The following is a 12,168-nucleotide window of genomic DNA, read 5'->3' on the forward strand; positions in this document are numbered from 1 at the left end:
GCCCCCATGCCCCAGCTCCCCTCTATTCAGACACCGATCCGGTCAAGAGACAACAAGCAGGTAGTGACCGCCGGGCATGTGTGGGCACTGATCGCACACGGGGAACGAGGCAGGAACATCCAGCCCGTGGGCACTCAGTCCTGCCACCCTCTTCCCGGCCGAGCGGCGATGGGGCCCCAGCTCAGGAGTCAGGGCCTGGATGGAACATTCGCTCCTCTCTCAACAATCAAAGGTTGCACAGCCCCAAGGGTGGAGCCCCTATGCAGGGTCCCTCAGAAGCTTCTAGCCCAGAGGAGAGGAAGCACAGTTCATCCGTCCACAGGCCCAGAACCCAGCCCCACCCTAACCTGCTGCCCGTGCCCCCAGGAGGAGCGGGCCCGGCGGGAGGAGGAGGAGAGCCGGCGGCGGGCGGAGGACGAGGCCCGCAAGAAGAAGGCCCTGTCCAACATGATGCACTTTGGAGGCTACATCCAGAAGGTGGGCGGCTGAGGGGTCCTGGGGGCGGGGGTCCTGAGGGACCAGGGGTCCAGGAGGAGCTGCCCAGCCTCTGGAGGTGAGACTGCAGGGCCTCCACACAGCAGCCTCCAGCCCCTCGGCCTGACTGTGGTTTCATGAGAGGGACCTGCTGGGGTGGGGGATGCAGGTGAGGCCCGGACACCCCTGCTGCACCCAGGAGCCCCCGAGGCTGGACTCAGAGCTCCTGCTGGAGGGGACTTGGGTTGGGGACAGCCGTGGTGGCCTCCTTTTCCTCCTGATCTGCCCACCTGCTGCTTTGAGGTCAAGCCAGCCCCCATGGGAAGCACCCTGGGAAGGTGGCTCACTCCTGGGGACTTACTGTCCACTCCTGACTTCCATGTCCCGCCTGTGGGACATGCACTCCCACGGGACGGGGGCGAGGGGGGTGCCTGTGACTTTCTGAAGTCCCCAGCTCAGAGCCAGCTGCCTCCCCGCCTCTGCCCCCAACTCTTGGCTTGGCCCTGCTGTCAAGAGCAGCCCTGCCCCGCCCCAGCCTCTCGTCCTGGTGTCCTGGTGACCAAGGTCACCCCCAGACACGTCTGAGCCACCTTCTCCTGTCCCCCTGTCTCTCCGCCTTGGGCCTGCACTCTCTCTGTCTCTGTCGTCTCCTCTGCCTTTCTCTCGGGCGCTTTCTGTCATGGTGCGCTGGTTTAGCAAGCACAGGTGGGTACAACGCCTCCTCTCAGTGTTGGGGGCCCCCTGGACAGGGGATCCCGGCAGCGAGGGGCGGGGGTGGAGACGGACCCTGTTGTGGCCGAGGGAGTCGGCTGAAATGACTCTCCTTGCCCACGCCTCAGTTTCTCTGGGGGTCCGGGCAGGGCTGGGGCAGGCGTTGTGGGGAGAGGATGAGCACCTGGCCCCTCTGCAGCTGTGCCCATTCCCCACTGGGTTTTGGGGGGCTGGGGAGCAGGACGGGATGTCCTCTAGCTAATGCCCCGCCCTCTGCTCGCCAGACGGAGCGGAGAAGTGGGAAGAGGCAGACGGAGCGGGAAAAGAAGAAGAAGATTCTGGCCGAGAGGAGGAAGGTGCTGTCCATCGACCACCTGAATGAAGACCAGCTCAGGTGGGGCCTATGCCTGGCTGCAAGCTTGTGCACTGGGAGGGTGTCGGCCAGGGCACGTTCTCCCTGCGACCACCAGGGGGCGTCGCCACCCCACACATCCTGCCAGGGTGCACTTGGGGGAGACTGGCGTCTGCAGGTGCCACTAGTCACCTGTCTCAGGTGTCCTCGTCACCCCCCCCAACTGCCTCCCCCCCGTACTGGTCCCCAGCCCTGGGCGCCTGCCCTCCAGGCCTGCGCTGAGCCGGTGGGCAGGTGGGCAGGCGGGCAGGTGGGCAGTCGGGCAGTCGGTCTGAACCCCTGGGAGCTGGGTCAGGATGTGGAGGAAGGCATATTGTCCTCAGTACCCCCCACCCCCACTCTGGCCGCAGGGAGAAGGCCAAGGAGCTGTGGCAGACCATCTACAACCTGGAGGCTGAGAAGTTCGACCTGCAGGAGAAGTTCAAGCAGCAGAAATACGAGGCGAGCTGGCCCAGCGCCCCCTCCCCAGCCCACTCCTCTGGTTTGAGTGGGTCCCACCCTGATGCAGGACCACGCCCATGCCCCCGGCCCATCACCCATCCAAGTCATGCACCTGCCCAGGTGCCTCGTCCCCACCAGTGGTCAGTGACGCCCGCTGGGCTGCCGTGGCTGGGCAGGTCCGAGGCTTCTCTGGGGCTGAGCAAGAGCACCGTCCTGGGGTTCCAGCCCTGGGATGTCCCTCCCTGTCACCGGAGAGGGACCAGCTCTGAAGGCTAAGAGGCAGCAGCCAGATACCCTGAGCCAGGCTGGGGACAAGGATGCAAGGAAATAGGCCTCCCGGGGGGGAAGGAAGCCTCACCGGAGACACACTCACTGCTTGGTGCCTGGTGGGAAAGCACTGGGCTAAGCCCCAAGCCCGCAGCCTGCAGGGCCCCAGGGGTCAGACAGCAGCCCTGAAACAGCCCAGCCAGCACCAGCCCTCGTGCACCTCACTGCCCCCCGGAGCAGGCCTCCCTCTCGGGGTCCACTTTGCTGCATCCCCCAACATAGCTCAGGCCTGTGACACAGGTCCCCCCTCCCCACACACTTCCCTTGCTGACAGGGAGGACTTTGGAGCCACACTGCCCACATCCGGTCTCTGGCTCTGCCTCTTGACAGGGTCGACAGGGTCGTGGTGAGGGGAGCAGGGATGCCCTGCCGCCTGCCCCCACCCCAGGCCACCTGGGGCCTGAGCCGCAGGGGCTGTGGCTGACCCTGTCTCGACCACTTTTCGTACAGATCAATGTTCTCCGAAACAGAATCAATGACAACCAGAAAGTGTGAGTTTCTGCCTGTGGCCTTTCCTGCCCCGCCCCACCCCGCTCCTGCCCTCATGCCCCCCTGGGGCCCCTCCAGGGCCTCCCTGTCTCCTCCCCCTTAGCCACTGCCCACTGCAGGCTGCCCCTCTCCACCCTCAGCCCCCGCCCTGCCCTGCGTCCCCTCTGACGGAGTCCTGCTTCTCCTGCAGCTCCAAGACCCGCGGGAAGGCCAAGGTTACTGGGCGCTGGAAGTAAAGCCCAGCTCTGCTCCTGGCTGCATCCTCGCCCTGCATGCCCCCAGCTCCGGGGCCCCCCTGGCACAGGGGGCAGCTCCTGTTCAGACTCCAGGACGGGCCCATCTGGAGCCGCCGTGCACAGCTGCCTCCCATGTCCACATCATGCCCTTAATAAAAGCCACCGCACACTGCATAGCATTTCTGTCACTTCCCCTTCAGAAGGAGAGAAACCGAGGCAAGACCCTGGTCTCACCCGACAGGAGAGCAGCCCCTCCCCTGCCAGACACCGGGGCCTGAGTCCCCATGACAGGGGGGCCTCTGGAAAAGAGGGTGTCCACACCGAGCCGGAGAGGGAGGAGGGGAAAGTCGAGAACCTGCGGCTGCTGACTGACCCGCCCCGGCTGCTGGCCCAGTCTGTGCCAGGGCAGCATGGAGGCACAGAACCCCCTTCCAGGGGCTCCACCCCTGACTCTGCAGCTGGTTTCTGGAAAGGGTGGGTCCTCTCTCAGGGACAGTCCTGGTGCCAGGCTCTCTGATGTCCCAGGCCAGCGTGGGGGCGGGCAGAGGCAGGGCAGGGCAGGCCAGAGCCTTGGTCCCTGCTCGCCCCTCCCCCAGAACGCCCCACCTTTCTGCCTGCTCATCCCCATCCCCAAGGGCCTGCTCTAGTCCCTGATTTTGTGAGCAGTCTTTGGGGGGCCCTCCTGAGTGCAGTGGCTTCTGCAGGCAACGCCCCTCATGTTTCCTGGAGGACCCACACCGAAGGCCCATTTTCTCTGGGCTCGTGACTCACAGAAACCAGGTCTGGGTGCCGCCCGCCCGCCCATCCTGGTCCCATCCAGCGGCTCCTCCCGGCCCCACCCCAGCAGCTACCAGGATGAAAAGTGCTGTCCGCTGCAGACTCTGGGAACGCTGTCTTCTCCCTGGCCTGGAGCGCCCAGGCCCCAGGGGCGCCCCGCCCGTGGCCTGCTCTCAGGCCTCAGACATAGCAGCCACACCCTCCGCACGCCCCGACCCCAAAACAGGCTCCCGGAAATCAGGCCGGGGCGGGGCTGCTCTTAAGGAATACGAGGGCGGGCCGAGAGGTGGTTTGGTTCCCAGGCGCCTTCCGGGCTGAGCTGGGGCTGACGCAGTCGTGACGGGGGGGACAGGGTGACCTGCTGAGCATAAGGGGCCTCACCCCTGTCCTGTCCCCACACGCCCCTATCCTGCCAGTTCCCCAAAGGAGACGGCCACCAGGATGCATGAAGGCAGATGTCACTTCATTGCTGCTTGGGGGTACAGGGCAAACGGAGTTTTTCTCTCTCGACCTGACGCAGGGACCCCGCCCCCTCTGACCTCCCATCTGCCAAGGACTGAGCCCTACGGGGTGCTGTGCAGTGTGCTGAGCCCCTCACACACGTTCCCTACCTGCAGGAACTGCAGAGTTACTATGTGAAAAACCCCATTTTGCTCACGAGGACACCGCAGCTCCCAGACGCGGGGCGACCTTGAGCTCTGGCTGTTTTGAGTTTTATGTTTTTATTTGCATGGCACACTGTACCCAGTCGGGTAGCTGATAGAAACAAGGAAAAGCACATTCTTTCAAAGAACATTTTTATTTATTTATTTTTAGAGAAAGAGGGGGGAGGGAGGGAGAAAGGGAGAGAAACGTCAATGTGTGGTTGCCTCTCTCACGCCCCCTACTGGAGACCTGGCCCGAAACCCAGGCATGTGACCTGACTGGGAATCGAACTGGTGACTCTTTGGTTGGCAGGCTGGCATTCAGTTCACTGAGCCACAGCAGCCAGGGCAAAAGCACATTTTAAAGACATTGCAGCTGTCAACGGATACTCGAATAGCTGCTGACTGTGCAGGTACAAAGTGTGGGAATGTTCATGTCCGTCCACTGCAGATGTGGCCGTGTCTAGGGGCAGGGCTGCTTCGGGCGGCTGCTTGGCCACTGGGGAGGCTGTGGTGACCACGGGCCTTAGTCTCATAGGCGGGAGGGAGGCCTGGGAGGCTCTCAGGCCAGTCCTACGTGGGACTCTCGGATTCCCGTGACACAGCGCGGTGTGTGGGAATTCCACGTCACACAGACGGAACGATGGACATGCTCACAAGTCCTGGCCCGACCGGGGCCTCCAATCAGCTGTGAGCTTCCCTGTCCCATGGGGGAGCGCCAGTGAGCAGGCCTCGAGGACAGACAGGGCCATGCCGGGCAGGGTGGGGCAGGGCTCACAGGCAGGAGAGACCGCACGGGACAGCAGAATTACAAGGCACGGCTGGGACGTGTCTCGAGTGGGTGGAGGCAGGGTATCAGCGAGCGGTGGGAAGAAGCAGAGACGGAGGAGAGGGTGTGCGGGGCCCGCCCGGGGGCTGGGGCACAGCCTCAGCATGCTGGCTGCAGGAAACTGGGAGCAGGCCGACATTTCGAGGCAAGAAAGCATATAATCCATGTCGTTTCTGGGAAGGCTCTGGAGATGGCCCAGGCTGGGACAGTGGCAGTGGGCGTGGAGACGAAGTGACACGGTGGAGTGGTCAGGACTTGGTGCCTGGCTGGGAAAGTAGGCATTGAAGACGACTTTCTTGCTCGGGCGACTGGGTGGGTAGGGATTGCCTTGTGTGTCCCAGCTGGTTTTAAACTCCTGGAACCCCGGGTGAGGACGGGGAGGCCCCAGGTGGGGCTGGGAAGCAGCTTGAAAGGCCCTCCTCCTGTTGCCTCAGTTTCTTCTGAACGGTCAGCAGCATAAGCAAACACAGCAAAGACCCCCCCCCCCACGCCCCCTCCTCCACCCAGCATCTCAGGAAATGCGAAGGACCACACCCGCTTTGTGGCGTCACTGATAGAAAGATTACCGGTCATCAGTGGGGTCCAGGAACAGGCGGTCAGTCCTGTGTAGGCCTGAACCTGAGCCCTGGCTCAGCTATCCTGCAGGAAGCCTTCGGGCTGCAGGGTGCAGGGGTGTGGGCCAGAGAGGACTGAGGACCCCCGGAGGCTTGTGGGGGCCCCCTGGCCCAGGAGGCCTGGTAGAAGGCCCCTTTCTGAGCCCGGGCACGAGCTGGAGTGCTCCCCCTCCCTCGCCATCAGGGCGCTGTGAGCGGCCGACCGAGGGTGTGGAGCTCTGAGCCCTGCTTGGCTGGGGTGTGTCTGCTGCCCGATCGACCCCCCTCCCCCCGCCCCTGCGGGTGGGTCATGGGCTTTCACGTGCCTCCCTGGGGGGCCAACATGCCGCTTGGTGACATTTGTGTTCTCTGACCCAGCAGCAGGTGCAGGGTGATGGCTAGGGTCACTGCTGGTGCCTCGGGGGTGCCTGCTGGAGTCACTGACCCATATTTCTGCCTTGTGGGTCTGGTCCTGTATTTTAACAAACTGAACCAGCTAGCCCCACCCTGGGACCCTGGCTGTCACCTCTGCTGGCTGAGCTCTGTGAGTTGAAACTTTCCCATCACCCGCACGTCCACACAGGACCCAGCGCACCTCCCAGAACTGACAGAGAGCAGGTGCCTGGCTGGTGACACCTCTGTCCCCATGGGTGGTGCCTGGTTCATGGTCAGCCAGCAGCCGTTCCTCCTTCAGCAGCACCCCAATAATCCACTGCTTCAAAAGTCCACAGAAATGCCAGCAATTTATTGATTTCCTCTATTTCCAAAAAAGCGAATATACAGCGTATCTCACAAGCGGACGGGCCTGGCCGGCACAGAGCTGTCATGCAAACGTGGGGCAGGGGATGAGGGGTGTCGGACACCTCACGGTGTTGCCTTGTCCACCCCATAGCCTGGCCACCATCACCCAGCCGTTCCCCCGCTGCCAGGCTCCGAGGTGAGCGAGAGAGCGTGTCACTGCTGCTGAGCACCGGGACAAGTGTGGGGGCCCCGCTGCCCGCGCGGTCCCGCCAGGCAGCGCTGCTGGCCAGTGACGGGGTGTGTCTTAAGCACAGGAGGTGCTGGGGCCGGGGCAGGGACTAGGGACTGGAGAGCCTGGCTGCTCCACATCCTCTCTCACTGGGTGTGACCCCGACAGCAAAGGCCCTGGCTGCAGGGGGTCACACGTGGCCCCACCCCCCTGCCCCCCCTCTACCGCCCTGCCTCTCCCGAAGCGACAGGGGACAGGCCAGCTGGCCGGCCCGAGGGGCACAAGGGAGGCTACCAAAATCAGGCCTGGCCTCATGGGACACCTTTGTCAGGACGGGACAGTCCTGTCACCCTGAGGACCCTCTCCTCCTCTTGTCCAGGACAGCGTCTACTCACGAAGACAAGGTCTGTTCATGTGTGCCCTGATTTTTACAGAAAGGCATTCCGCTGGGGACGGGCAGGGTGTCATCCCTGAACCCCCTCCCAGCACGCCCCCTTGGACGGGGCCCACATGTGCGCCCCAGGAGGGGGTGAGCCAGGACCTCCCGTGGGACCCCCAGCACCGAGGCCACCTGGGCACACGGCCGTCCTCCCAGGTCTGTGCCAGGTGCCCAGTCTCTGATAGGGCACCCCCTCAGCCCGGAAGGGCATTTTCTGTCCCCACTGCTGGTTGGACAGGGATAGTGCAGAGGGGGCGGGGGGCAAAGGGCACCTCACACTGCACCAGAGGAGGACACGGGCCAGGCAGTGAGCTCCGACCTGATGCCTGGAGGCTGGGGCAGGAATGTCCTGGGCCTCTGTGCTCTGCCCCATCTACTGGCACATTAAGGCCTATTTACAGCAAGCTTTGCCCTGGCGGAGGGGGCCCTGCACTTCCCACCTGAAATGTCCGGGAGGCTGGGCTCTCAGGGACCTGGACAGGCCTCGCTGGGGCTCAGGGGAAGGTGGGGGCCTCTGGCTGGGGGGTGAGCCTGTCGGTGGCCTGACAGTACAGTCCCTTTGCATGACTATCCTTCCCTCCCTCCAGTGGTCCTGAGCCCCGAGCCCTCCCTCACTGAGGCGCCCAGGCCCCCAAGCCCGGGGGACATGCCCTCTGCTGAATTTCCAAATGGCCCCTGTCGAGCCGCAGCCTGTGACTGCCCCACAGGCCACTGCCTGGACAACTCTTTGACTCTGAGCACCATTTCTGCCTTCTCCTGCGACACGTGGGTGTCCAGCCCCCTGGAGAAGGTGGTCCCACTTACAGGCTGAGTCTGCCCCGGGGAGCACAGCCCCTGGGACCAGCCTCACTGAGGTCCCAGGCCCTGCCCAGCCCCGTGCTGTGGCACTGCAGGACAGTGGCCTCGTGAGACAACCAGACTTTCCCAGGAGACCCTTGGACCTCTCCACGCCAGCCAGCCTCCCTTCCTGCAAAGCTGCCCCCCAGGAGACGGTTCCCGTGGCAACGTGAAGCCCTTGACTACGAGTAACAGGAGAGACTTTTACCGCCTCTGACCTGCTATCTGACAACCCGACTAAATCCGTGTCGTCCGTGGTCACGCCGGTAGGCAGTTCCGCACACACAGGGGTGCTGCACACACACGTGATACAACATACATAGTACCAACTCTGAGCAAAAGAAGTATTAACATCAGAAAAAGCCCGCCTAACTCAAGAACAGCCCCCCTCCCACCCCCCTCCCCAGTGCTTGCAAGTTCTCCCAAGGAAAAAAAAAGAATCTAAAAATAGTTTCATCATCCGCAGCTTCCAGGTTTGTTCTTGTTGCTTTGAACGTTTCCAAACACTGCACAGGTGGCCAGAGCCACCCTCCAGCCAGGCCTGAGGCCCCTTCTCGGGGTCCTGTGGTGTCTGCAAAAGGAGGGGCCTCCCATGAGTGTGGCTAGTGACCAGCCTGCTGACCAGCCTGAAACCAAGAGGCCCCTCCCCCCCCCACACCGCAGGGATGCACAGTGGCCTGACAGTCAAGGGGGGGGGGGGCGGGGGCTGTGGATGTAGTTCCCTCTCCTTCTCCACCCTCAGGCTGCTGCTGTCCTGCTGCAGCTGCCTCCCCACTGGGACCCTCTGTGGGGCTGGCGGGCTGGCAGCTCCGGAGTCCCTGTCCTCACCCCTGGCTCTCCGCAGAGGCTCCTCATCGAGGCTGCCTCTGGTGGCCTACCGATGTCTGCTGGAGTGCCAGAAACACGTGGCCTGCTTGTCTACAAACGCACTTCCCACTCCAGAGCCCCGGAGGCTGGGGCCGGGCCAGGGTGTGCATTTGGGCAAGCTCCTGGGTGGTCCTCACACAAGCTAGGGCTGCAAGCTCCTGTCACAGACCTGGGGACGTGCAGAGGCTGGGAGTGGACTAAAGAAGGCAGGGGCCTGAGCGGCAGCTGTTCCAGCCCAGAGAGATGTATCCTGTCTGCAGACCCCGCGGACGGCAGCCCCAGGTGGGGCTGTGCGCAAGCTCCCTGCTACCCCACAGCTTGGCCCAGACCTCAGCCTGTGGATGCTGCCAGGACATCGCATGCCCCTGACGTCAGGCTGGGACAGCCGTGGTGCCCTGGCCGAGTGGCCTACACAGCTGTCCCCTTGGTCAGCCAGACCGAGGGCTTTGTCCGGGTCCCTGGGGAGCTCGGGCCTGGCCCCTGGGTCCGAGACCGGCTGAGGCTGCTGGGCCTGGAATCCTGCCCCCTACCCTCCACCCTGGGGGGCACCGAGTCTCACCTGCAAACTGATCCCACTCAGGCAGCCCTCTCTTAGAAGCGGGAGGTGAAGTTCCTGAGGCTGTTGGCCCCGGCTAAGGTCCCCAGCATGTTCCTGTCGAACCCTTGCTGCAAGGGGACAGACCGCAACCATTTGGGTCCCTGAGGTCACGAGTTCCCTGCAGACTTGCTCGCCCCCATCCCCTCTCCCGCCCTCTCGGTCCAGGGGACTTGGCTCACACAGGGGCAGTGCGGGGGAGGCGTGGGGGCCACACCTGTCTGAGGATGCTCTGCATTTCCTTGATGGACCACATGTCGGACAGGAGGAGCCGGGCAGCTTCTGCGGACTTGGACGAGACACTGGGCAGGCAGGAGGTTCATTTGTGGGTGACAGTCTGGGACACATGCAGACAGGCCCTCCTCCCCACCCCTACCCCCACTGCCAGGCCTTGGAGACACAGGGGTCCCGGGGGTGCCTGACAGAGGAACTGCATTCGGCCTCCAGCTGGCCCCTCTACAAAGCAGGCACAACTCCACGCCCGTGTCCTGGGAGGAGAGCCCCCTAGAGCAGGATGAAGCCCCCGCATGGCTGGGTTTGCTTGCTGCTCCAGGCTCCTGCGGGCCCTCTGAGGACTCAGAGCCCCTGGGGGCCCCTGGCCGAGACAGGCGCTACCCTGAGACCTGGCTGCTTGCTGGACCCGCAGCCCCAAGGTGCTCTTGGCGTCTGCACTGGAGCCGCCCCCGCTGCACTTGGGGACGTGTGCTCTGCAGGGCTGGGGGCTGCGCTGGGGGGGGGGAGGGGACACCGCCGCCTGCCTACCTGCTGCGACACAAGTTGATGACGTTGTTGATCAAGCTGCTGGAGAAGAACCGCTTGGCCATCTGCGGCTGGGAAGCCATCAGGTTCCGCACGGTGTAGCAGGCCGAGGTCAGGATGTCCTCCGAGTTGCTGGTGTTGCCAGTGTGGCTGGTGAGGAGCCGGGCCACTTCGGGGAGCACCTGGTTCCCTGGGAGAGCAGGCGGGCCGGGCCCGGGGTCAGGGGCTGGGAGGAGCGGGCCCTGAGGCTCCCTTCCAGCACCTCTGGGGGCTCAGGACCCTGGTAGGACTGTGCCCATCTGCTGGCCATCCCGGGTGGCCTGCCCTTTCCTACTGCTGAGCTTCCCCCCAATGAAGGCACATGCCAGGGAGCAGTTAGAGGGTGACCTTTCCGCAGCCTCTGGAAAGTGGGGTCTGCCGATGCTACCCGGGGAGGGGCGGCTGGGGCTGGGGGCCTCACCCATCACGCCGTGCAGTGGCTGGTGACGAGACATGTTGCTCAGCAGGGAGGCCCCGGAACGCACCACGTCCGAGTTGCCGGACTGCAGCAGACGGGCTATCTGCGGCAGCCCCTTCTCCTTCAGCCCGATCAGCTGGCTCATGCCGCTGGACATCTGGACGGAAGGGCTGGATGAGGACCCGGCCTGCAGCTCCCCGGGCCCATGGAGGAGAAGGGGGGCAGGGGACCCCACAGAGAGACCTGGCACTCCCCCTCCTCCACGCTGGCCACACAACCACCGATGGGTGGCCGTGTGCTCACCAGGCACTGTGGGACACCAGGCGCCCAGGCACCTCCCCTCTCCCCGGAGGGCCACCTCTGGTCCCTCATCCTCTCCTTGAGCTGGGCACACGGCAGACCCTGCGTTCTGGTTTTGCAGAGCGAGGCTCCCGGCCCCCATGTGTCCGACACGACGCAGGAGGGGCTGGGGATGGCAGGGGGCAACCTGCCCTGAGTGGGGGACCCAGGGCAGGGGCAGGGGCAGGGGCACTGCAGGTGGGAAGGGCCCTCACCAGCCCCTTGCTGGCCGTCAGGTTCTGCAGGGCCCCCGCGCAGGCCTCCAGGGTGGCGTCCTTCTTGCTCTTGCCCATGAGGTTCAGGTAGGTCCGGATGGCGTCCGAGTGGTACAGCCAGCCGCTGCCCTTGGGGTTGGTCTCTTCCTCGGGGAGGGGGCAGTCATAGTTGTTGTTCTGAGGACAGTGGGAAGGTCAGCAGGCTGCCTCAGAGGGGACTGAACCCATGAACCATGAACCCATGCACGCTGCCCCCTCGCACCTCAGAGGCCGGGCTCCTGCCTGAGGAACCAAGGAGATGCCTGCCCACAGCCCCTCCCTCACAGCGGCCACTGCGAGGAGAGGGGACCGGCCACGGTTCTTGGGGCTGGGGCCGAGGACAGAGGGCCTCTCAGTCCCTTGGGCAGTGTGGCTGGCCTCCATCTGAACCTCCCTGCCAGGTGAGGCTGCTTCTGGGTCCCACTCCCACTGCATGATGCTTCTCACCCCCACAGGGTTCAAGCCTGACCCTCCCTGGGCTAAGAGGGGCAGGTGGCCCCTGCCTGGATGCCACCATCATGCCCCGTGGATGAAGTCTGTCCCCTGGGGCCACAGTGCCTTCTGCTTCTGGGGAACCTGGGGAGACTGAAGGCCCCGGGGAACCAGTCTGGACAAGGGTTAGAGTCCTGGTTACTCTGAACCTCAGGGCTACGGGAGACGACGGGCAGGCTATGAGGCCCAAGGGGTCTGGAGCTTGTGACCTGGGGCGGTTTGAGCT

General features: G+C 64.2%; 2 protein-coding genes across 2 annotated transcripts in view; one reads left to right on the forward strand and one right to left on the reverse strand.

Moving 5' to 3' along the window:
• The window catches only part of TNNT2 (troponin T2, cardiac type), an 89,882-nt gene extending 86,618 nt beyond the window's left edge, over nucleotides 1-3,264 (forward strand). Inside the window, exons 11-16 of the mRNA XM_071219565.1 lie at nucleotides 367-477; nucleotides 1,171-1,179; nucleotides 1,470-1,579; nucleotides 1,948-2,038; nucleotides 2,816-2,856; nucleotides 3,045-3,264. Of these exons, the coding sequence (XP_071075666.1) occupies nucleotides 367-477; nucleotides 1,171-1,179; nucleotides 1,470-1,579; nucleotides 1,948-2,038; nucleotides 2,816-2,856; nucleotides 3,045-3,090 (408 nt within the window). The 3' untranslated portion in view covers nucleotides 3,091-3,264. The remainder of the gene's footprint in view (nucleotides 1-366; nucleotides 478-1,170; nucleotides 1,180-1,469; nucleotides 1,580-1,947; nucleotides 2,039-2,815; nucleotides 2,857-3,044) is intronic.
• A 3,393-nt stretch (nucleotides 3,265-6,657) lies between these two features.
• The window catches only part of PKP1 (plakophilin 1), a 30,803-nt gene continuing 25,292 nt past the window's right edge, over nucleotides 6,658-12,168 (reverse strand). Inside the window, exons 9-14 of the mRNA XM_053913295.1 lie at nucleotides 11,412-11,588; nucleotides 10,861-11,014; nucleotides 10,404-10,590; nucleotides 9,859-9,943; nucleotides 9,606-9,712; nucleotides 6,658-8,750 (exon numbers count right to left, since the gene is read on the reverse strand). Of these exons, the coding sequence (XP_053769270.1) occupies nucleotides 9,638-9,712; nucleotides 9,859-9,943; nucleotides 10,404-10,590; nucleotides 10,861-11,014; nucleotides 11,412-11,588 (678 nt within the window). The 3' untranslated portion in view covers nucleotides 6,658-8,750; nucleotides 9,606-9,637. The remainder of the gene's footprint in view (nucleotides 8,751-9,605; nucleotides 9,713-9,858; nucleotides 9,944-10,403; nucleotides 10,591-10,860; nucleotides 11,015-11,411; nucleotides 11,589-12,168) is intronic.

The sequence above is a fragment of the Desmodus rotundus genome, chromosome 10 (genome assembly GCF_022682495.2).
Source record: "Desmodus rotundus isolate HL8 chromosome 10, HLdesRot8A.1, whole genome shotgun sequence".
Classification (NCBI taxonomy): domain Eukaryota; kingdom Metazoa; phylum Chordata; class Mammalia; order Chiroptera; family Phyllostomidae; genus Desmodus; species Desmodus rotundus.